The sequence below is a fragment of the Strigops habroptila genome, chromosome 6 (genome assembly GCF_004027225.2).
Source record: "Strigops habroptila isolate Jane chromosome 6, bStrHab1.2.pri, whole genome shotgun sequence".
In the NCBI taxonomy this organism is placed as follows: Eukaryota; Metazoa; Chordata; class Aves; order Psittaciformes; family Psittacidae; genus Strigops; species Strigops habroptila.
In genome coordinates, this window is record NC_044282.2 from 15,096,953 (window position 1) to 15,121,497 (window position 24,545).

At 36.0% G+C, this 24,545-nt stretch overlaps 1 protein-coding gene across 8 annotated transcripts in view; it reads left to right on the forward strand.

Moving 5' to 3' along the window:
* Positions 1 to 24,545, forward strand: part of AK9 (adenylate kinase 9) — a 71,940-nt gene that overhangs the window by 7,249 nt on the left and 40,146 nt on the right. For 2 of the 8 annotated variants that reach the window (XM_030490193.1, XM_030490196.1), the window contains exons 6-17: positions 3,037 to 3,149; positions 6,317 to 6,493; positions 7,387 to 7,512; positions 9,491 to 9,565; positions 11,007 to 11,105; positions 13,005 to 13,144; positions 13,229 to 13,409; positions 13,855 to 13,993; positions 15,499 to 15,629; positions 16,313 to 16,469; positions 21,031 to 21,142; positions 21,560 to 21,630. In XM_030490193.1, the coding sequence (XP_030346053.1) occupies positions 3,037 to 3,149; positions 6,317 to 6,493; positions 7,387 to 7,512; positions 9,491 to 9,565; positions 11,007 to 11,105; positions 13,005 to 13,144; positions 13,229 to 13,409; positions 13,855 to 13,993; positions 15,499 to 15,629; positions 16,313 to 16,469; positions 21,031 to 21,142; positions 21,560 to 21,630 (1,521 nt within the window). Of the gene's footprint in view, positions 1 to 3,036; positions 3,150 to 6,316; positions 6,494 to 7,386; positions 7,513 to 9,490; positions 9,566 to 11,006; positions 11,106 to 13,004; positions 13,145 to 13,228; positions 13,410 to 13,854; positions 13,994 to 15,498; positions 15,630 to 16,312; positions 16,470 to 21,030; positions 21,143 to 21,515; positions 21,631 to 24,545 lie in introns of all 8 variants that reach the window. The other 6 variants (XR_003991948.1, XM_030490194.1, XM_030490197.1 and 3 more) reach the window with 6 other exon arrangements.

The window sequence follows — 24,545 nt, forward strand, 5'->3', positions numbered from 1 at the left end:
CTGGAAACTAGCACGCTTCTAGAAGCTTTCAGTTGCAATGGCTTTTGTTCCTTCTCTAGTCCAAGGCTCAACAGTTGCGCAAAAGATGCAGCCTAACCTGGCGAAACTAGGCTTTTAAAACACTAGGCAAAAGAGAAATAGAGAATTTTTTTTAAAAAGGAGATGATGAAGAAACAGAAATATGAGGGATGAAATAGCAGCAGAACTGACAGTCTCTTAATCCGTATGTCAGGACTTTATTAGAAGCCTGAAGAGATGTGTGTTATCTGAGATCCCCTCTTTGAGTCACTCTGGTGATGAGTGCCTAAGATGTGCCTACCATGGAGAACCACAGAGATCCTAGAGACTGTAAACATGACTATGAAATTGATAGAAGCTTGGTTTTTTGTAGCCAAGGCATTTTCTATATTACAGATGCCCTAAAGTAGCAAGGAATAGAATAACCTACATCCTCGCTATTTTTCCTACCAACTACATCTCAGCTCCAAAACCAATTTTTGTTAAGTATTTTCTAGTTCTAATGAATTTTTATTTAGCAATAATTATCTTAATATAATCCTTGGAAAGCTTAAGTAGGCTTTCAGCAGGAAGTAATCAGTCAATTCACTATTCATTCTTCATTAAAGATTTTAGAAGCAGTTTGCGTGAGAGGCTGAGTTTTTTACTTTGAATATTTGGTTTAAACGTTGTAAAACAGAAATTTCTAAACAGTACACACAATAAGGTATTTTCAATTATACTCTGACTTAAATAATAAGCACATGTTGGGGGGACTGATGTGTCAAAGTTATTCAGAAGTGCTGAAGCAAATGATAATATTTTAAAAATTCTAAGTCACTAAAAAGAGATTTATTTTTTTTTACTTCTGAAGGTCAGATATAAAGCTATTTCTTCAGGTAACCAGTGTCTTTTTAAAAAATAACTTAGGCGCTGGAAAAGAACAAGCATACTTAGGGTATTGTAAGTAAGAAAACACAGAATTATATCCTCTATGTAGCTGACATGCTTGCTAATTATTTTTTTTTTTTAATAGACTAAGAAAACAACCAGAAGTTCATATGTTAACCTAAATAATGTTTGCAAAGAAAAAATCTATGCCACAGGGGAAAACTGTTCAATTAGCATGACAAATCAGGACCAAACTTGTTTATTTATTAATGACATGTAATTAACTGACAATCAGTGAACTAGTGATCAGTGAAAAGATTCAGTATTAGCCACACAACGGTCAAGCCACAGTACTAGGCACTTGTCAAATATTAATAAACACCTGTAAATTTCTGAACACCCTCCTAAAACTAATTCCAAACAATATACTCAAACATGCAAGCCCTCTCACGAAGAAGGAAGTTTACAAGCACACATTCCCTTTTCTGAAAATGCATATTGACCTGTGTACGCACACTTTCTGTTGGAAAGGTGGGTGCCCTAGTTTTGTCTGTGTGTGCCATTTCCTACAGCCTACTAATCCACACACCAGTGAGAAGGCTCCCATGAGCTCACATAGATGCACTCGAGGTGTGGGTCACTATGTGCTTAACCCTGTTCTGTCAGTCCAGTAGTTGACATGAAGATTACTTGCAGCATCCCACAGGGATGTCTGGCTGTCAGGCCTAGACAGACACCTGTAGTGCTGACACAGCAAACCTTGTTAGGCTGCTGTTCTTTTACCTCATCTCTAAGGCCTCTTCCCCTAGCCACAAATTTTACTGTTTCTTTTCAAGATCCTTCTCTCCCCAAAAGTTTCTTGGTAATCCCCTTGTTGCTCTTGGGTTGCCTTAGGTAAACTTCATCATTATTAGTCCCCGACAACATTATCAGTCTGGGGGCAAACACCCTCTCGAACAAACAGTTTGGGGTAATCTTTTCCCATGTTATACTTCTATTCCTCTCACATCAGTTGTTGTTATCTGGGATTTGTTGATAAACTGAGGCTGTGCAGACTCCCTACATCTCATTGCCAGTGAGAATTTTCTGAAGGTATCAACAACTTAGAATCCAGGATTTTCACTTCCTAGAGGAATGACTATAAATTTTGCATGTATGGATAATAGCTCCCCAAAGAAGGAGTTATCTTCAGTCCTAATACCTCTTGCAAAGACTGCTACTTTTTGTGCTACTAAGTCTTGCATTTAAATATTATTACATAAAGTTCTAGGCATTTGGAGCATGAACCATTTCTCTGAGGGAATATTCTCATTATTAGACTTAAAAAATCCACCTGATTCTTGTCTAGTCTCTCATTCTGGCCTCATGAATGCTGAGTTCCTTGCTATACGGTAGTTCTTACTGCACTGCATGCAGCCATTAGTAGTTACAGTACTCTCCCAGAAACTTGAGGCCACAGGTTCATCTGTGGGGCTGAGCACTCTAATACTAGGAAAAAGGTATTATTACCACCAGACATTTGGTGTCTGTTTGCCAAAGAGGACTCAGCATTGTGAAACCTGAGCGAATGGATCCTTACAAAATTAGGTGCCTCAATATGCACACTGTGTGCCTAGTGCCTCCTTTTGAGAGGATTTAACTTCCAGGAGCACTGCGTATCCCAGGGGGATATTCAGGCTCACTTTATTGTCCATAGAAGTGAAGATCTGTAAAGGTTGTATAAAAAGCCTGGACTCCTAGTTTAAATGTTTTGTATCATAGAGTGGCTACCTTTTGCTACGCTTTTTACAAAGTCTTACAGTGGCAAAAGCGGTCACTAAAAGCTTGTTACTTTTTAGATGCTCCGGTGTCTGAGCTAGACACATGGTGCAGGTGGTCTGAGTATGATCTTTAATGTCTACATCTTTCTTATATTTCTCAACTGAGTTCACAGACTTTGAGAGCCCTTTCTCAAGTTGAAAACACCCTTTTGTCTGTATTTCATCTGAAGTAGACATGGATGCACATTGTTTTTAATAGCGTTACGTCATGTGCATGGTTTAGAATTGTGCCACTAAATAGATGTATTGTTTAAAGGAGATGAGTGTAACTAGTGCTATATTTGACATAACCTTCTAATAGATATATTTAATAAAATGTATTTGGCAGGTTATGTTCTCAGTGGATTTCCTTCTCTCTCAGAGGAGTACATGACTGTTTCACAGCAAGTAGAGAAAATAAAGAATCTAAAATTAAAACCGGATTTCCTGATTAACATTAAGGTACTATCATCTTCAGTAACTTGCTAGTAATTTTTCTAATTACTATTAGACTCATATGCTGCATAAGTCAAAAGATAATATTTTTCCCTGTGCATTTGCGTATGGTATTTATTGAGCAATAATAAATTGTTCTCTTTTATATTGGATTGAAATTACACTAGCTTGCTGCATTATAAACATTACTCATGTAAAATAATGAACATTTCCTAAAACTTCAGTAGCAGTTAGTTTTTGCATTTCTGCCAATTAGAAGACACAGGTTTTCAAGAAAAGAAAACTGTGAATAACAGGATTATTATGGAATTTTGGATACATGTGCATCTGCCATTCATACTTTTCTGGAAGAAACTTTTCACATGTGGATGCTAGAGAGCAAATTGTTACATGTTTTACTCACTAATTGTGAAACTGCTTCTTAGTCATTGTTCATTCGTCTCATTTACAAATCTCAATTTCTTCATGAGAGTAATGTGTCATACCAGACACTTTACAAAAGTGACTCTGATATTACCATAGAGAGAGAAACATAAATCTTAGTATAGGATTAAGAGGACTTTCTCAGTGTAACTTAGAAGAATAGACTTGCTGGCTATGTCCCTATTAGTAAATAAAACAAGGCAAGAGTGACTTTTCAGACATCAAGCCAACTGCTTTGGCAGAGCACAGCTAATCTGTCTTGTTAGCCAGAATGAGGTGGCCGTGTCCAAACTGCCCACTGGGAAAGAACCCAGGCCTGTGACATTCTCCAGATTGTGCCCAGCTATTTGCTAGAATACTCGCTGGCCCACACCAAGTTTTGCCAGATTCCATGCAGATGAAGTAATGGTATATATAATAATGAACAAGAGTTCAGGCCTTTCTTCTTGCAATGTTTTTATTTATTATCATCAACTAGAGTATTTCCATCTTTTACTCTGAATGTGCAGAAAGAGCTGCCAAGCCAACTCTGAATAATCAGCCTCTGGTGTTGTGCTCCATTATTATTGGGATTTGATTCTAGTTGTCAAAACTGGACAAACCATCTATGTGGTTTGTCAGATGCTAAGTTCCAATGCATGGACCTAGTCTATGATTTTGCAAGATTTAATTCTGTGAAAGTCACACTTGGAAACTTAATTTGTTTGACCATGCATAATGAAAATTTATGAGTGCCTACTTCAAACCTTTCTTTCTGTGCTCACGGAAAGATCTTAAAACATCAGAGAAACATATTTGTGTGCTGCTTTTCTGGCAGTTTTGATTTTTTCATCTACAGAAAGTCCATCTTTGTTTTAACACCAGATAGCGAGAAATCCTAGTTCTTGAGAATGTATGTTATATAGTTTTATGTGCAACAGTACAAATAGAAGTGTGATACTAATTGCACTAGAAAGATCACAGAATTCTTGACTTCATGTAGATACATCATCTTCTCCCCTGGGAAGATGACTGAGACTGAATGCTCATTCAAAATCTTTGCCTCAAAGTCAAATGTATAATCTTGCCTTCAATTTCAGTGGGTTCAAGCTGTTTTCACAGATATGTTAGAATTGTAACCATTTTCATTATATCAAAAAGAAAGGGAGAAGGAAGATTCTAGATAAGTCTGGGAATAATGAAATACTGTTATTAGCAGACCAATTTAAAGAAATTTTTTCTCTCCAAAAGGACAGAATATGCACTTTTGAAAGCAGAAAACATATCAGATCAAATTTCTCCTTCCCCATTTCAAAATGTGCTGTGTCATATAGCAGTCATGTCAGCTGCACGACCATAGGAATATAGAAATACCTTAACCTATTGTAATACTTCAAGGGATACCTCAGGAAATTAGTGTAGTGGGCCTGTTGCTAGCAATTCCATCTCAAAAGCGCCATATTTTCTGTAGAAATCAATTCTCTGTTTCTGTAACAATTTGATCTTAACAACTACAATATTTTTGTGTTGTCTCAGGTTTTTCATTTATGTCTGAAGGATAGGCGTCAGTGATTAGAAGGGAAGAAAGATGATTTATTTTTTATTGTGGCCCACCTCCAATTCCATAGTAGAATTTTAAGATATCTATCTTAAGATCTTTTGGAGGTCTGGGGCCTCCAAGTGCATGTTAATGCAAGTACAGTTCAGGACAGCTGAAACAGAAGCTTTATTAACTATGATCACAGCAAACCTTCAGACAACATCTCCCCTTCTGATCCCTTGTCCTCTGTTGAGTGATTGCAAAGAGCCAACCAGCTTCTTGTTTCAGGGGAAAAAAAAAAAAAAAAAAGGAAAAGAAAGAGTTGAAGAAAAACGATCCTTTCAATGTTGCAAAGTCAGGTATCCAAAGTCCAGGTATCTCGCTAACAGCCACAATTCTAAGAAGGAATCAAACAGTACGTAATGGGACAGTACATAATATATGCTCTCGTGGAGCATATACAAGTGGTGCAGCCAGTATTATCTTAGCACAGAAGGAGGGAGGTGGAAACAGTCACAGACTGTTAGCTTTTAGTTGAAAGGAATGTTTTAGTTAGGGTAAATGTTTTAGTTAGGATGTTTAGTTAGGAATGTTTTAGTTAGGATAAACTTTTTAGGCAAACCTCTCAAATCTTAAATATTCATATTTCTACCACCACAGACCACATCCAGATTTATCTGTGTTTAATGTTAAACTAAATTTGTGTCTGCAGGGCTTTTTATAGAAAGACCATTCCTTTCTCTTGCAGAGCTCCAAACTGCTGAAATCCTTTAGCCTCTGACACAATGGCATTACGCTTTTGGGCAATAGTAGATCTCTGAGAGGTCAGAGGCACCTAGTAAAATTAACTTAATGTTGCTCAAGTCCAAACCACTTTGGCATTAATTGCAAGAGCAAGCATGAGCCTGTTTGCAAAACACTTTTATCCATAAACTGCACCTACACTTGTTATACTGCAAAGTATAAATTGCATGGTAAAATGTGCTCAAGTAGTGATTACACTCCTGATACGGAATGTAAAATGCTGATGGGGAAAAACTATGCGAGTGTTTAAATCTTTCTTTAGTATTTGCTGCTTTTGAAAATTTTGTGTTTACTCAGAATGTCATTGGAGAAGTTTATGAATCCAAATATTTGCCAGACTCTTACCCCCATTATGCAGTTTCAGAAAAAAATAGTATTATTATGGCAGTACAATAAACACGATTTCTTCTTAATTATTCCTTGCTAGTGTTCAGATTATGACTTATGCCAAAGAATATCAGGACAAAGGCAACACCCTGATTCGGGGCAGGTGTATCAGAGGAACCAGTGGGATCCTAACATTATTGAAAAGCATAAGAAGAAGAAAGATCAGCAGGAAGAAGATAATGAAGAAGAAGAAGATGAAGAGCTGGAAGAAGAACAGGTAAATATTGCTAATGTCTAGACAGTGCAAAGTATTATAATGTACTCTAGACAAAGCAGAACAATTTTCATAGAATCACAGAATGGTCAGGGTTAGAAGGGACCATAAAGCTCATCTAGTTCCAACCCCCCCTGTCATTGACAGGGACACCTTCCACTAGACCAAGTTGCTCAAAGCCCCATCAACCTGGCCTTGAACACTGCCAGGGATGGGGCAGTCACATCTTCTCTGGGCTACCTGTTCCAGTGCCTCATCACCCTCATAGGGATGAAACTTCTGCTCAACTTTAACTTTAATTCTGTTTCTGTTCTGCTTTAAGAGATGTGGCATAGTACTTAAGTGGTAGGTTTAAATGAGAGCAAATGGTGATTACTGTACAGCTTACTCTGGATTCAGTCTCTAACTCAGAAGGCACTGAACTAACTTTTTCTTTCCATAAGTTAAAAGGGTGTATGAGAAGTGTGACTCTATATTGTCTGTTTCTTGGTCTAAGCAAGAAAAAAAAAGAGTTTTAAAATTTTATTTATTGTAGCAAGTTTTACTAGTATTTGCAGGATAGTAGCTTGTATTCTGATGTTAGTGTTAGACTACTACACATGGATTTTCTTCCCTTTTTTTTTTTTTTTAATTTTCATTAAGGTATTGATGTTGAATTCAGGTTGAGTTGTTCTGATTTATAATACTGGCCAGAGACTGACCACTGCAAGTCCTAGTCACATTCCTCTGAATTTGCAGAAACTACACTTCATCAGGACAGGATCACAGTCAGCAACCACTGGACTAATACTCCTTGCAATACACTGGAAAGCTTCTTTATTTACCTCTGAGTAAAGACAAAAATTGGTTTAGTATATTATTTCTGTATCTTTAAATATTTAACTTTCATTCTGCAGACAGCAGAAGATCCACTTAAGAAGGCAGAATTTTTGCATCAGTTAGTGCAGAGGCCTGAGGATTTTCTTGAAAATGCAGAGAAAAGAGTTGGAATGTATAAGGATATCATGCTTCATCCTTTAGAAGTAAGAAAAAACAAAATAATGTGATTATGCATAACAAAAAAAAATTTTAAAATATCTTGCTTGGTTTTCATTGTTGGCTTTTTTTTTTTTTAGTTTGAGATTTATTGTATGGATGTGGGCACAAGACATGCTAGAACATAGCCCCAAGTTCTGAAATACTTACTGAAATCAGTGATTCAAAGTTGTCATCTGTAGGTGTTGTTTCTAATTTGTCTGGAGTCAAGACAAATTAATCCACTTTGAGTTCTAAAAGTGAAATCATGCCCGCCACCACACGCGCTTCCCAAATCAAGGAAGTGAAGTATTTGAAGAGCCCAGTGTATCACCATTACTGAGTCCATTCTAGAATGCAGTCCCATAAGAAATCTGCTCTTTCATCCACTGCCTTCAACTCCAATAGATTCCCTTTGTCACCTGCTCCATTGCCTGCAGATCTATATACACAATAATTAGCCCATCAGTTCGCTTTATCACCTATTGTATTTCTGCAGCTGTGATATTGCTTTCCAATTTCCTTGGGTTCATTAAAATTGGATTTACTATGTATCTTTCCTCTCCCCCCCAAAAAAACCCCCAGAACAGGTCCAAAACAATAATTTGTTTTCTTCCCCCTTCCCCCTCCCCCTTTTTTTTTTTCCTCCTGGTACAAACAAATGCAAAAGCCTCATGTTTGCTGCGCACTTGACAGTTATTTTTTATTTATCCCCATCAATTTCCCTATGGGTTAGATAACTCTACAGCTAAAATTGTATAAAACTGGTACAATGTTTTTTGCTAGCATAACAAACTTGTTACTGCTGCAAAGGGAAAAGCAAAAAGTTGTTAATCTTTAATCATTATACAGTCTCACATGGATTTCTCATAAGCAAACTAATGGAATGTTGTTTAAATGAACTTTACATTGTACTCCAAACTTCAGCACTTTCAACATGTTCCATTAGTTGGTAGGTCTTCCTTAGACTTATTAATGATAAATGTATTAGTGAATTTACATAGTGGTCCACTAATAGAAGAACATTATTAGGATGAAATTGAGGAGAAAGAAGTGTGAAATACTACAGTTAGGGAGGAAACCTAATGAACAACTGCAACATGTGAAATAACTGGTTGTAAACTGAGTCAATAAATGTGATCCTCTTGTACAAGAGCAGATATTATGGATGTACCAATAGGACCACTGCATATAAGAGAAACACAAACAATTATCTTCTCTGTAGAAGCGTAATAGAAAGAAGTCATTAGTTATCTATTTCTACCAAATATATGACAAATAGTTTAATTTATAGTATAAAAGACTTAGACTAGATGCAAGGAAATAAACTCTGGCTGTAAGTGTAGTAAAGAACCAGAACAGATTGCCTGTAAGTCAAGTTGTAAAGTCACCTTCATTAGGCTTTTTCACGGCTGGGGTCAGGCCAACATCTAACAGGAATGGAGTGAATGTTCTCAATCCTCAGTCAGAGACATTAACAGTGGACATGGGATGTCTATTTTAGTCTAATATCTTGTTTACTAATGGGAAAATTGAAAATAAGAAAAATCAAAGGTATTGTTCAAATTTTATAGAAATTGAGAGTCGGGACCAAAATTAAAACATTGGTCTCATTGCTGGTATTTCCAAGAGATCTGTTAATTGACACTGCCACCATCCTCCAGCAGAGAATTGAGGCAATTAGAAGTTGAATTCGTACACAAAATGTTACTGTATCTTGATTCTTTGTAGCTCTTTTGCATTTGAGCTAGGATATCTAATCCATTTTCTGAACCCATTGTAACTCAAAATTTTTAATTCTCTCTGTATTTATACAGAGTAAAAGTTTCTCTTCAGAAGATTTGATAAGTCATCAGTACAATGAATCTTGGTTTTGCTGAGTCCACAGGAGTCCAGCCTTTGATATGTATAGGGACAGAATGAGCTTCAATGTCATTATCTGGTTAACTATACTGATTTGATGAGTATGTCTTTGTTCTTAAACAGGTCTTGATGGCTGAACAGGATTGTGAGCGTCTTATTGAAGTGGATGGAAATCAGCAACCAGATGATCTCTTAGTAGTAAGCTTTAGTATCCTTTATTAAGGTGTTGGCAAAATTTTAAATTGTCTATAAAATTCATTTAATTGCTGTTGGAAAACATGACCTCTGAAATGCTTGCTTTTATTGCTCTATTAAAACAATAGTAAGATTCACTGCATTGCCCCAGGCTTACATATATGTTACATGAGAATATTTTCAGGCAGGCTACAAACGCTTTTATATTGTATCCATTTGGTTTTAGCACTTTATTTTGTGTATTAGTGTAACACATTATTAAGATAAGAAATCAAGATATTTTCAGTATATTTACAGAATTGGCTTATTTTGAGCTGGTATCTAAAATAATGACAGGATTTTTATTATGATGTTGGTTTACAGTGTAATAGAAAACACTTCATTCTTTTAATAATGCTGCTGAGTGTTTGTGTCTAGCTTTTTAGGTCATAACATAGCAACTCATTCTCCCTATTAAAAAAATACAATGCTAAAATTTGAAGATAAGTAATCTTCTCCTCTGCCTCAGAAATGAAGAGTTGCTTCAAATCAAAACCTGAAGTATGGGGTTGGAAATGAAGTGAGAGATTGTCTTTGACAATGTAGGAAGTGAGCTGCTTCTGCAGTTTCCCTGCTGTTTTTTGAGACAAATTGAACAGAATTGTTAGAACAATTATAATTCCGTACATATTATTTCAATTTGTGCTAAACTTTACTACCAACAGTGGTCCTAGGGGGAGAAAAATACAAACACCACCAAAACTGAAAAAGAAAACCCAAGCCCCACACTAATTCTGTAGAGTTGGAACAGAAAATTTCCTCATTTATGATCTGTTTGTGAATGTGACAACAGAAAATCTAGGCTGAAGGCAATCAGGTTGTGTAATGATTCCAACCATTTTACCTGTAAGTAAGGCAAAGACCTATTATAAGACTAGTCTAAACATGGCAAAATTTGCTTTTTATTTTAAGAATACTTGCATTCAAACAAGATTACATTCAGGAAATACTTCAATTAAATTTAATATCATCTGATTCTTAGACATCTGGTTTAAGTATCTTTTTAAATAAATAACCCAAAGTTGTATTACTTCCAAATGTGCATAATCTGATCTCCTAAAGAGACTTTCCTCCTTTTCTGATTGAAGCTCATCTGAATGCTTCCAGTGCTGTGTGGAAAAGAACCCTTCACAGCCTATTCCTTTAGAAGGCTTGGGATTCACAGCATAATTAGGAGGCATAAAGGCTGTGTGTGATTCAGCGTTTTGCACAGCCTGTATCTACCAAATAGCTTGTTAAAACTCAGCTCAATAACTAGCATGACTCCAAGCTAGAAACTGGGCCTTAGTGTCTATGTAGCCATTATATAGATGATAAGTTACAATTTTAAAAATACTTTGGTGGTCATTTTGGATGACAAAAGCAGTTTTGGTCGGGACTAAGTCAAGAGTTGTTTTCTTTTCAGTCAGTGGCAGTTCGACTTCAATCTCTGGGTGTTCAAATGGGAGCTCCTATAACCAGACTTCAAAGTGATCAAGAAGAAACGCTGGAGGGACTGGAAAATGTAAGTGTGCTTTTCTAAAATGTGATTGACTGTAATAACTATAAAAATTTTTTTTTTTTCTTTTCTGCTGTAAGCTTATATTGCAACATCTTCATTTCACAGCAACCAGTTTGTTTTACTATGCAAGAAGGGCATTTTTTGAGCCTTGATTTTCCAGAAATGTGAATTTAAGCTAATTCTGGGGCTGAAATCCACTTAAAGAGTATGAAAAGAAAATAGTCTGCCATTTAAAAAAAAAAAAGTTAGATTATTGTAGTAAGATTTTGAACAAAATGTTTGTTTTAGAGGAAGAATTATTTCCTTCCAAGAAAATAAAGAAACTTTAGCCAAAAGATAACAATCTCAGCAGTTGACTCCTGCTTACTCTTTTCCTGAATTAGAAACAGCATGCTAACACAAATTTAGCAACATGTAATTAATTAGAAACATGACTAGTTAGTGCTGAATTTTGCTGAATCCTGACAATCATAATTTGTGTCCCTTCCAAATAAAAATAAAAAACTGAGGTCTTTGCAAAATGTCTTCAGCTATATTCACTTGCAGTCATCTTTCCTATTTCTTAAACAAAACTCTGAATATATAAATGGTACTGTAACTGGGAGACCCCACTATACATTTTCAGAGAAACACCCCTCCCTCACTTTTCTGTTTTCTCGGTACCTGACAAAATTCACAAGTGAAGGACTTTATGTGTCAGAGGTCATCTGTATTTATTAGTTAGTAAGTCTGTGTGTTTGTTAATCTGTGTGTAAATTTTAGCATCCACAATATTTGGGGCAAGGAGTTCTGCAGCTTAACTGGACATTATATACAGAATTGCTTCCCTTTGTGTTGACCCTGCCACCTTTTAGCTCAGCATCCTCTAGTTGTTGATATGCAAAAGCCAGTAAATAGTTTTGTTCTCTGTATCTGCCCTGTAATAACTCATCATTTCAGATTTCTGTCTGTTCTTATGTAGCTGTTTTGTTCCTGGACCAAAGAGTTCCAGTCTACTTAATCTTATTCATTCTTACATGAAAATATTTTTGTGTGATTGATCAGTCATATTATCTTTTTTTTAAACTTGTCCTATTCTACTGTATTCTTTTTGACATGCGGGTAGCACAATGCACATAGCAGTAAAGGTGAGGGCAGGATTTATACAATTCAAAAATTAAACCATTATCTTCTCCCTTTGCTAAACATTCCTAACATTCAGGTTGGTTTTCTGAGTTCTTTTGGGCATTGACCAAATGCTTTCATGGAGGTATGTATTACAATTCCAAGATCTATTCCTGAGTAGTGACAGTAAATGATAACTCATCATTTTCTGTGTAAACCTGTGATTTTCATGCCTGGATTCCTAGATTCTGGAGGGCCTTTTGCAGTTCTTCACAGCCAGCATCTGTCTGTACTATTCCGAATAATTTAGAGTCACCATAAATTTTAGGATTCAGTCACTATTCACATTCTGTAAAGGTCTATTAAACTTACTCCTATCACATGACATTTCTAAATGCCTAAAAGAGATATTTTGACCTTGCTATTCCCCCCTGCCATAGACCGTAGTTCATTCTTCATCCCATTTAAAAGAAATCTTGGCCATTTTCTGTCATCTTCAATAAGTGGCTGATTTGTACCTCTTTTTATCATTTTAAAATTCTGAAAATACTAAATGAAGCCTAGAGGAACTATTTTAGGTACTATTTTCATTAAATAACCTTGAAAAACTAAATAGTTTCTCCTTAAAATTGTCCCATAATTCTGATCTATGTGATTTTTTTAAAAATATACTAAAAAGCGTGGTTTTCTATTCAGGTTTGCTTGTTTTCCAACAAAATATTTCAAAAAAGGCTAAGAACGAGGCATGCAGCTTCGGACAAAAATTACATATGCTGTTCTTGCTGTTTTAATAAACAGGATGAACTTTTCCGGGTTCTGTCATCTTACCAACTAATAGCACGCAGGTATCGATGGCGTAGAAGCAGGTGGGGGAAAGCATGTCCTGTGGCTCTAAAGAAAGGTGATATTGTAATGGGAAATCCAGACTTAGCTGTCAGGTTAGTGGAATTTGTCTCTTTTTATTTTTATTTCTATTTTATAAGATAACTGCCTATATCTGTTAGCTTCTCTTCTGTTTTAAGTTTTCTAGATAAAATGTACATATTGTCATCCCCAGCGGCATTAAAAGCATTTATGTCGAATCCACGGCCTTACTTGTTACCACCAATGCCACTTCCTCCTTGTAAAGTATTAGTATTTGGTCCTCCATTCTCCGGAAGAACAACTATTTGTAACCTAATTGCACGCAAATACAAAGGAAAGGTAGGTTTATAAATGTATTATGTAACAAGGGTATCAGCTGAGGCTTGGAAAACAGTTAAGCCCATTCTTATTTTTGTTGTGTTATTAACATATACATTGCAAACATATGGATTATAGAGGAAACAGTATTTTTGTGAAATTCATTTATATAAAAGTAGCTAGATTTCAAAAATATTCTTATTTTCCCTCTGTGTAAGACAAATATTTGTGTCAGTTATTTGTCTTAGCATGAGAATATCATGAATAACTTCTGTATCGTAAGATAATTAAATGTAAATGCAAATTAGAAACTATTTTTTCCACAAAAAAATCCCCACACTTGGATTATATGTATTTTGTTCTGAAATTTGCACAGCTTTTCCAATTCATTTCATTGTATAGAAGTTGTATCTGATGCTACATTTCTCTTCTGTGATATTTTTATTTTTTCAAATAATTTCACTAGGTTCTTGATGTGGCCAAACTCATTCAACCCCATCTGGAAAAAGCAAGAGAAGAAAACTTGGAGCAAGTGCGAAGGGATACAATAGAAAAGGCTATAACAGCAGTGAAAAACAGGATGGAAGAACAGTCAACAGAATTAGGTGAATAAGATGTTCCATGGTCTTTGAAGCTATCTTATTTGCTTTAGGTTATTAAACTGAAGCAATTGCTGTCACTTCGACTTACTTAGAAATTATTACAGAAGTTGTTACGGTTGTTGTGCATGAAATATGAACTAAACATACATGCAGTGAAGGGGACAGCTGAGTAAAATTCACTATTTTTGATATTATATATAAATCCTCAGAAGTTGAAGGCCACAAGAATGTGAGAAAGAGTTTTCTGAGCTCTTTTTGAAAGAAGAAATTGGTTGTGACTGATACTGGTTTAAAACTTTCCATTTGAATGACTTTCTAAAAAGTTAAATCTCTGCAAAATTGAAATTTTCTTCAAGAAAGCACCTTGTCAGCTAGCCTGATGTGAACCCACAGTCTACAGATTTTCCACTTTGCAGCAGCCTTCCAAGTATGCTGTCTCAGATGGCATATTCACAAGACTCTCCAGCTCTGGTCACATCTACACTTCATAAGCTGCCCAGGTTTTTGCAGCTTGATGAATTCAGAAAATATTTTGAAAAGGTGAAAATAACATACTCTTTTTATATATTTTAAACAAAATTGAGGTGTTCTTTTTTCAGAAAAGTTAGTGGGTTTGGTTGGTGGGTTTTTTTCAAAATTATTTATTTTGAAATGAAAATTTTCCATTGAATTGCAATTGCCTTTCCAGTTAGCTCTACCTGTGGTTCAAATGGACGGTCAAGCCATTTTGCCTTATTCAGCTAGCAAGGAATCACCATATTTGACTTACTCATGTGTAGATACATATCTAACAAGAAGTCGGTATATTCCTTTGGTGCTGCAAAACATAGAAGTTGACAGTGATACAAAAAATGTTGGCATTGCAGTAAGAATAGTGGTGAACTATCACACCAAAATAAAAATAATTAAACAGTGTCATGTTCCAGATTCCTGGCTATGTAAATACTATTCAGGATAGTATGTGAAATCATATTAGAATTAATAAGAACTTTATCCTAATTAATAACCTTGACGAGCTCAAGTGATATTATTGCAAAACAGCTACAAACAGATGAAGAATGTAAATTGTCACACAAAGGAGGAAAGCTTCAGAAGGGGAAATTAAATGGTTTTGGAAGCTTGAATCTAGATCTAGAGATAAGCATCCCCGAAAGTATTTCCTATTCCTAATGAAATTATTTAGTTAATTACCTAGTAAATTCTGCCTTTTGAGAGAATTACAGAGAATCACTAAAAATTATGCAAAAGGCGATATACCATTTTAATTTGTTAAATGGCTTCCTGACTGCACTGAGTGCTCCCAAGTCTAGTTGGGCCCTAAACGGTGAGGCTGTGAAACTCCACTGAAGTCTGCAGGGTTTCTGTCTATTGTCAGAGTAGGTCAGGAAGTTGAAGGAGTTGGTGCTAAGGACTCAATGTCCATGTCATGCGGTTATATTCCTGACCAGAAGAAATAAGTATTTCAGAATTTTGTGAATTTTTAACTTTAAAAAAATCTGTATTGTTAGGAATGGCAGAGATAACTGCTGACCACCCGGAAGTTCAAGCGATGGTAGAAGCCACAAGAAGTGCATCAGTCTCCGAAGTTACACTGCCACCTGAAATATATGCTGAAGTACTGGAGAGAGCTATTGCAGAGGTAAAACTACAAGCACTACATGGCAAAGCACTTGTTTTCTAAAAGCAACCTGTAACAGCTTATACATTATCAATATATGTTCTTAATTTTTCCATTGGAACAATCAGTTTTGTTTATATCACATAGTCTGAAAGCTTACACACGATTAAGGAGAGATTGAGCAAGATCATGAAAGACAAATCTGTTGAGGACTTACATATATATATACACACACAAATTATTTCTGTTGTGCAAAGTACCTGGGCTACAAATTGTTAAAGCTTGGGAGAATTATCTGAGGGAAGTATCACTGTATGGTTGCCCTATTCTTATACTCTTAATAGTCATTATTAAAGAGCTCAGTGCCAGATACAAGTGTTTGAAAAGAATTTTATATGAATGTTTATTCAAGAATCTTGAATAGTTTAAAATTTGTTCACTGCTGTGTAACTACTGATAAGTGGAATCTAAATTCTTTACAGGCAACCTTAAAAAATCACTGGCATATGAATCTCTTTTTGTTTAAAATGTTTTTATTTCATTCAGACATACAAAGTTATAAATGTCTTACTTTTTATTGACCTGAAATGACAATAGGGAAAAATCATGACGTTTAGAAAATCATTTTGTATTGTGCAGTCTTTTTCAACAGCTCAGAGACTATCTTAGTCTTTTTATGTTACTGACCTGACATTTTATAACAGCTTATCAAGAATAACAAAGACAGGTTTCCTGGTGCTCCAGAAAAAGGAGGATGGGTAGTGGATAACTACCCTCTGTCAGTAGATCACTGGTCAGCTTTATCAGGAAAAGGACTTGTACCTGACACTGTTGTCTGTCTGAAGGATACAAAAAAAACCGGTTAGTAAATGCACACTAATGAAACTTGATCTTTTCTTCTTTTTCTGTGTCTATAACTGTATATAAAGCACACTTATAAGAAAAACTAGTAGTTTTGTCCTATTTATAAAATTTCAGGTGTCTAGAGAAAGAAGAATCCAGTGAATCAACAAGGGTACACCAAATTTCTCCCAATTTGGATTAAGGGAATTACACTGGAAATTCCTCCTATTTATAGCCCTATTTACAATTTCCTCCTTCTTACAATCAGCAGTAAATACCACTAGACTCTTGCAGTTTCAGACTTCTGTATTTTGTGGCTGGCTGGCCAGCAGCTTGCGATGTGTCTCTCAGTCAAATTTCCCTGCCTCCACACTGGTTTCTCCACTTACAATATCAGGTTATTGATATGAATTTTCTCTGCTTGAGAGAAAAGAGAGGGAGAAATGTCTGTATGCATGTGAATCCTGTTCCCCATCATGAGGTCAAAAAAAGTCAAGCAACTTTCTAGCCAGATTGATACAACAGCTTAGTACCTATGAAATTAGAGGAGAGGATTTTTTATTTCAAGCAGGAAGAAAGGTTGGTAGTGGGCATGAAAAACTGTTAGAAGTTTTGCCTTCCAAATCATGTCTTACTGGGTTTTGCCTGCTTGATTCATACCACACCACAAGTTTCATTGCCCTTTGGCAATGTTTGATCATTACCTGTTCAACCAAGTCCATTATCAAAAGCTCTTTCAGTAGTAGACACTTGCCTTCAGGAAAGGAATGATAGGTCTACTCATACTTAGTTCAAGAAAGCTCAGTTACTGCCCGATTATTAGAATCAGTCCAGAGAGCTTTTCAAATCCTTGTCCCTGAATATAAAAATCAACCTGAGCAAATCAAGGTTACACTGTTTACTCAGAACAGATTTCTCATTAAAACAAAACCAAAACCAAACCAACTTTTCAAAAGCATGTCATCTGGTCAGCTAATGATCCTCACAACTCAGCTATAGTACCTGGACTTAGTCACATAGCCTTGTAAAATTTTGTAACACTTTAAACATCTTAATTTAAATTCTTCCAGTGTGGCTGGAGCTCTTACACAGACTAAATACAAACTCAACATTTCTATGGGAAAGTTCTAGACCGAGTGTTTGACAGAAAATCGTATTTGCTGCTTCTATCATTGAAGATCTCATCTCAGATACTTTCAGAAAGCACTTGAGGACAAACTGCATTTCCATGCCTCATCTTTGCTTCCCAGACATTTCAAGTATATTGAAATGTTCATGAACCTAGTTTCTGGGACACAGCGCATTGCCCTTTCTTATAACCACAAAAAGCACTTTATTCATGCAGTTCTCATGCAGTAATGTAATATTAATATGAGTGTACTAAATAACAAACAGCAGGAGTCAAGCTCTAGCCTTCTCTGCAGGGAGAGGACTGAGGTGGGAGAGATGCTTTCAGAGTTACGTTAAATTTCTGTTCCCTTCTCACAATTTAAAAAAAATAGTGAATTAATTGAATGAAAGAAGTTGTCTCCTCATCCCTGAAAGGCTTTATTCTAGATAACACACTTTGGAAATAGATAATTCTTCATGGGAACCAAGTTGAAAGCTGATCAATAGTAATTGCTGGATTTTTAGTTTCATGAAGGGAAGAAGTTGAGAGTCCATAGCAGAGGCTTTCAAATGAAGACCTCTCAAGAGCTTTCAAACTATGTTCTTCCTTCCTGCAATGTACACCTTTCTGCCATTCCCACTAGTTCTCAAAACCCAGCTCTCAATTACTTGTTCTAATCAGATAATCTATTTTATACCCTTGGTAGCCATCTCTTCCATGCAATCACCTGTTTCTCTAGTCTGATAGATGGAAGAATCTTGAGAGCATAAGCATTCCTACAAGCTAGAGAGGTCCTTCATGAAACTTAAATTTTGTGCTCACAACCCCAATGATACCTCTGTTTGAACTAACACTGTTTTAGTCTTTATATCACATAGCAAAAAAAGATTGCTTCATGAATTACAACCCATTTGGCCCTATGTATATTTTAGACTTGGAAGGAAATCCATTATTCCCATTTTTAATATATTTGTGATGATAATGAGTCTATACCCTAATTTTATCCCTGGAGCTGTTTCAGGTTTCACGTGGATCAATGACAACTTTTTTTGCTTCAAAGTTTCATTCACTGGTGGCAGGAAATGAATTAATATACTTTAAATGATAAAGCATATATTTTGACTGTCTCAGCTTGAAACAAGTCATGTGCAAACTGAATACGAGTTATACAATTTGTAGCCTATTACAACAAATCTAAGTAAAATATAATAGTGGCATAGAGATTTTCTTAACAGACTTCCAGTTGCATTAAAACAGGAAATTGCAAGAACATTGTTCTTTCAACCATAATCAGCTGAGTTACTGCAAACCTGCTCCATTAGCAAGGTATCTTATTTCTGGTTAATACCAGTAGCATAGATTCTCAGCTCAGCCACTTAGGACCTTGCTAATTTATTATCCACTCTTCTGATCCCTTGCTCAATTTGATCAATTCCTACTGAAATCCTTCATCAGATGAAATAATATTGAATCGTTTGAGTGAGAAACACATGTGCTGGTACCCAAGTTAAAAAAAAAGACGTTAGTTATAGAACAGTAATTGTGATACTTCTGGAAGTTCTGCATATTATAATTCTGTAATTAAAGCTGTTTCACTTCAGCTCTGTGTCTTTTGGACTCTGAATAATTAACAAAACTAATGCTCTTTAGCATTGCTACTTTTTGTAATACTGTAAGAAAACACAAAGAGTGCATCCCTGGGCCACCAGGCAAAGCCACTGGAAACTCTCAAAACCTTTTTCTTTTGGTTTTTTTCCCCAGAAGAATACCAAGACAGAGTTATCTAAAGATGAGTTTACAAACTACTTTAAAAAAAAAAAAATTCCCTTCACTCACCCTGCATTTTTCAAAAATACATTCAATTGAAAGTATTGGTTTAAAATATAAACCATTCACACAAAATTATCATCTGCTTCAAAATCAACACCAATGTTGCTAGCAGTTTGGTAACATATTTCTCACAGTTCAAATTTAGATAAACATACATTTTATGTTACTTGGTGATAGTGATCACATGAGATATGGAAGGAACAAATATGGAGAAAGTGAGGTGAAAGAGATAAGATCTTAATGTCTGCTGTAAGGTTTGGCTTATACTATAGCTTTTTGCTTACGGATACTTCCTTGAAGTATCTATTTTGTTTCATTTTGGGTTTAGGGTTTTGTTTGTTTCTCTCTGTTTTAATTTGGGTAATTGTGCTAACTTTTTATTTGATTCCCATTAATTTCTGTCACTTAAATAATAATGTTGTGAGGTTTACATTTTCACAGCATTTTGAGTCACGACTTTGTAAGTTATTCCCTGAACTAGTCCAAACTTGCATAACTCCACTGAGGGAAATGGATTTCTGCCACACAGCCATGTATCATAAATCTATTTGCCAAAGTAAGTAAGTCAGTAGAGTTCCTAGTAAGAACAGCATATTCTTAATTTCTGTCAATCAGCTGAAGTAGTATAGAGTCATAGAATAGTAAGGGTTGGAAAGGACCTTAAGATCATCTAGTTTCAACCCTCCTGCCATGGACAGGGACACCTCGCACTAAACCATGTCACCCAAGACTCTGTCCAACCTGGCCTTGAACACTGCCAGGGATGGAGCATTCACAACTTCTTCGGGCAACCTGTTCCAGTGCCTCACCACCCTCACTGTAAAGAACTTCTTCCATATATCTAACCTGACCTTCTCCTGTTAAAGTCTAAGCCCATTACCTCTTGCCTTATTACTATAGTACCTGATGAAGAGCCGCTCTCCAGCATCCTGTAGGCCTCCTTCAGATACTAGAAGGCTTCTATGAGGTCTCCACGCAGCCTTCTTGTCTCCAGGCTGAACAGCCCCGACTTTCTCAGCCTGTCTTCATACGGGAGGTGCTCCAGCAGCCTTGTCATCCTTATGGCCCTCCTCTGGACTGGCTCCAACAGCTCCATGTCCTTCTTATGTTGAAGACACCAGAACTGTACACAATACTCCAAGTGAGGTCTCACAAGAGCAGAGTAGAGGGGCAGGATCACCTCCTCTGACCTGCTGGTCACATTTCTTTTGATATAGCCCAGTATACAGTTGGCTTTCTGGGCTGCAAGCACACACTGTATGTACATTCTTCGTATTTTTATTTTAATGTTTTTCATTTGTTTCTTCATAGTTTTCTTCATATACATACAAACAAAATATATGCCAGAGTAATGCTTGATATTCAGAAATATAAGATAAATCCTTTAAGTGCTGTCTGTCCTTATAGCCTTCATCATAACCTTCCCATATCCTAGACTCAGCTTATTAGGTGCTTGAAATTAAAATCAAAGCTCTAAAACCTTAGAAAGCAATAGTATAATACTGTTTAAGTGGTATATATGCATTTTATTGGCTTTAGAAAGTTGTCTATCATTTATTAAATAATTTTCCTAACTCAAATAACTTTAGTTTTATACAGATGCATAAAACTCAATACTGTTGTATATTTGTATTGCAGGAGTCTGTATAATAAGCAGAACATACTCAGCAAATAGGGATGAAATTAATCCTAAGATTTTGAAAAGACTAACAGATGAAGCATTAGAAAAGAAAAATATAGAAGAAGAAAGGTAAAATATTCCAAATATCTGGACATATAAAATGAGAACAAGAAAATTCCAGCCTTACTTTGTGTTAAACTTATCAGTGCATTTACCAACATAAATGTAGTAAAATAGTACACAAAGATTAGTTGTGATGTACAGGAACTAAGCCAATATGTGTCAATTTTGAGCAATATCTCATTTAGATCAGTAAAGATGGTGGCTGGAGATTCTCTTGCTAAATGCTTTTCATTACTCCAGCCTTTTGATGTAATAAGACAATAACATTCTAGATTATAAAATATATTTGATTTTTATTTTGTACAACCCAAATTATATTTCAGTTCCCAACAGTATTTTTCCACATCTTTACATTTAATGTATCTGCAACTTGTTTCAGCAGTATTTATGTAAGTCTTAAGAAGAATAATCTTTTACTTACAGAAGAGAAATGCAAGAAAAACCGGTATCAGAGGAAGAACAATCTCTAGGGGCTGCTCTGGAGAAAGGTGAAAGTGTGCATAATTTTACTTCTATTTAATCTAATTATGTATTTCACATCATTTAGCAATTTGGTTTTTATTCAGATTTTACAGTTTTGATTTCCTTATTACATTCAGCATCTAGAAAAATTACTTCATATTACTATCTTTGTTTCATTCACTGATTCAGGTACTCATTTCTATGTATCATTCTTAAACAATGTTACAGAATAGAGATGTGTAGTAAATCAGCCAGCACAGTTGTGCTTTTCAATAAATTCGAAGGACAGGACTCTCTATCTCCTCCTTTTAACTAGGTTATTAACTTGTTGTGGTTTAAGCCCAGCCAGTAACTCAGAACCACACAGCCGCTCGCTCACTCCCCTCCTTCTTCCTCCCCCTGCTCCCAGAGGGATGGGGAGGAGAATCAAAAGAATGTAACTCCCATGGGTTGAGATAAGAGCAGTCCAGTAACTAAGGTATAACACAAAACCACTATTGCTACCACCAATGATAATAATGATAAGGTAAATAACAAGGGGAGAGGATACAATTGCTCACCACCCACCAACTGACACCCAGCCCGACCCGAGCAGCGATCTGGGCCTTCCAGGTAACTCCCCCCAGTTTATATACTGAGCATGACGTGCTGTGGTATGGAATAGCCCTTTGGCCAGTTTGGGTCAGGTGTCCTGTCTCTGCTTCCTCCCGGCTTCCCCTCCTCCCTGGCAAAGCATGAGACTGAGAAAGTCCTAGGTCGGAGTAAACATTACATAGCAACAACTAAAAACATCAGTGTTATCAGCATTGTTCGCGGCCTAAAGTCAAAAACACAGCACTGCACCAGCTACTAAGAAGGAGAAAAATGACTGCTACAGCTGAACCCGGGACATAAGTGTATTGAAACTTCCTACCCATCAAAAAATCTGTATCTGCTTACAAGTTAGAACACATTGTTAGAACTTCACCAGTAACTAATAAGAAAATCACAAAACTGTCTGAATTTCTGGTTTTGCTCCAAGAAGCTCAGCCTGAAGCAATTGAAGGGAATGAAAATTATTTCAGGAGTGGCTCTCTTAACTTGCAAGAATTGCTGAAACTAGTAACAGCATACGTTATGAATTACTGAATCCAGAAGCCCAGTAGAGGTGAAGCTGCTGAAGCTCCATGTCCCTAGTACCATGCAGTAATGAGTCTGAGCATATATTCCTATTTCAGCTTTCATCTTCTTCTTACTATTATCCATGCTTGTTCCTCCCAATCTACTTTGATCCCTCCTTCTCCTTGCCTTTGGTCCTCAGAAATGCCTCATAATACTGTAAGTCTCTCACAATCCCAAACTGCTTTTCTTGGCAACCCCTAATGAATGACTTAGTTTGTAGTCAGTAATCACCCTTAGCCAGGGCAAGCCTCTCTAGTTGACTCACCTCACTAGATCTCACTCCCAGACAATGCCTACATTATCCTCATTTAATGGCCTCAAGGTTATGTTTGTTCTGATCAGATTTCTGGGGTACTCCCACCTGTCATTGTGCCTCCTTTGTGCTTACAGAGATTAGCCTTTAATAACATAACCTAACAACATAAAAAATAACGGAATTATGTGTATTACATGAGGTTTCCCCTGTAATAACAATATTAATAGAATATTTGGGTAAATAGTTTCTTACTTTGCTTCTTTCTGTACTAACACAAACACATCATTTTTTGTTTAGCCACTCTTTATTTCCTGTAAGATCCTACTTTTATATCAGATTTGTGCTATACTTTGTTTCCAGCAATGAAAATATAGTTGTCCTGGGCAGGATTGAATTATCTGTGAGGAGTGAGATTTTGGGGGCAGGTCAACTGTAAATAGGCTGAATTTTCGAACCTCAGAAAACTCTCTCAGTTGGGTCCAGGTTTAGAACCTCAACAGTCAAAATTAAGTTTCAGGGTTGTACTTTCCTTTTTGTCTTCTTCAAACACTGCTTACTTTCTTAGAACAATGTTGCTGTCTAATTTAGATCCGCTGTCAAGATGAAGTACCATGCACAACTATCTGTCTCTATATTAAGAATAAGGTTGGAGACTATAGTTTTTTCCTCCTCTGCTATGGGATTTCAAGGTTTCTCCATCATAGCCTAAATTATCACCTAAGGGCTGGAGCTGAAATTAAAAATTGAAGGGTATGAATTCCCATTTTCTTTCTTTCTTTTTTTTTTTTCCTTTTTTCCCTCTCAGTAGTGGGGCCCTAGTCTGCCATTACTCTCTTCTGTTCAAGCATGACATACTGGTTTCTGTAGAAAAATATCATGGCTAAGCTGAAGTTGTGTATTACCAGTATGTCTCACATACACTTTCTTTCATTATCCAGTCTGATGTTTATTTTACCTATATATAACAAGGCCTAAGTCATAAATGTAGTATAAGATAGACTGAATTTAATAAATGCTTATGATTTCTAACCGGGTGACATTTCATCTGCTCTCTGAAAAAAAAATACTCTAGCTTTGTAGGGTTTTTTAAATTACATATACTTTTTAAAAAAAATTTCATTATGACTTTTCATTGTTGCTAATAAAACACATAAATCTTCTCCAAAGTGAATGAGTGCTAAAATATTAAATACAAAGGGTTGTACACAGATACTCTATTATCTTTGTCTCAAATAATAAAGTTCATCCTAGCTTTGAATATCTAACTCATTTTTATCTGAGTGCATCAAAACAATTATTAATGAGAGAAGTAATATCATATACACAGTTGTGCTCTTAACACGTGCTAAGCCCTTGTTCAGAGAAAATTGTGTTTTCCTACGCCTACAACTGATCTCAATAATCAAATACTGACTCACCAAAACACTTTAGTCATACTGCTCTTAGCCTGACAACAGTTTTATTTCACATGTGCCATCAGCACATTGACTGCAGCTTTTCTCCCATGTGACATATCTTTACAAAAATACA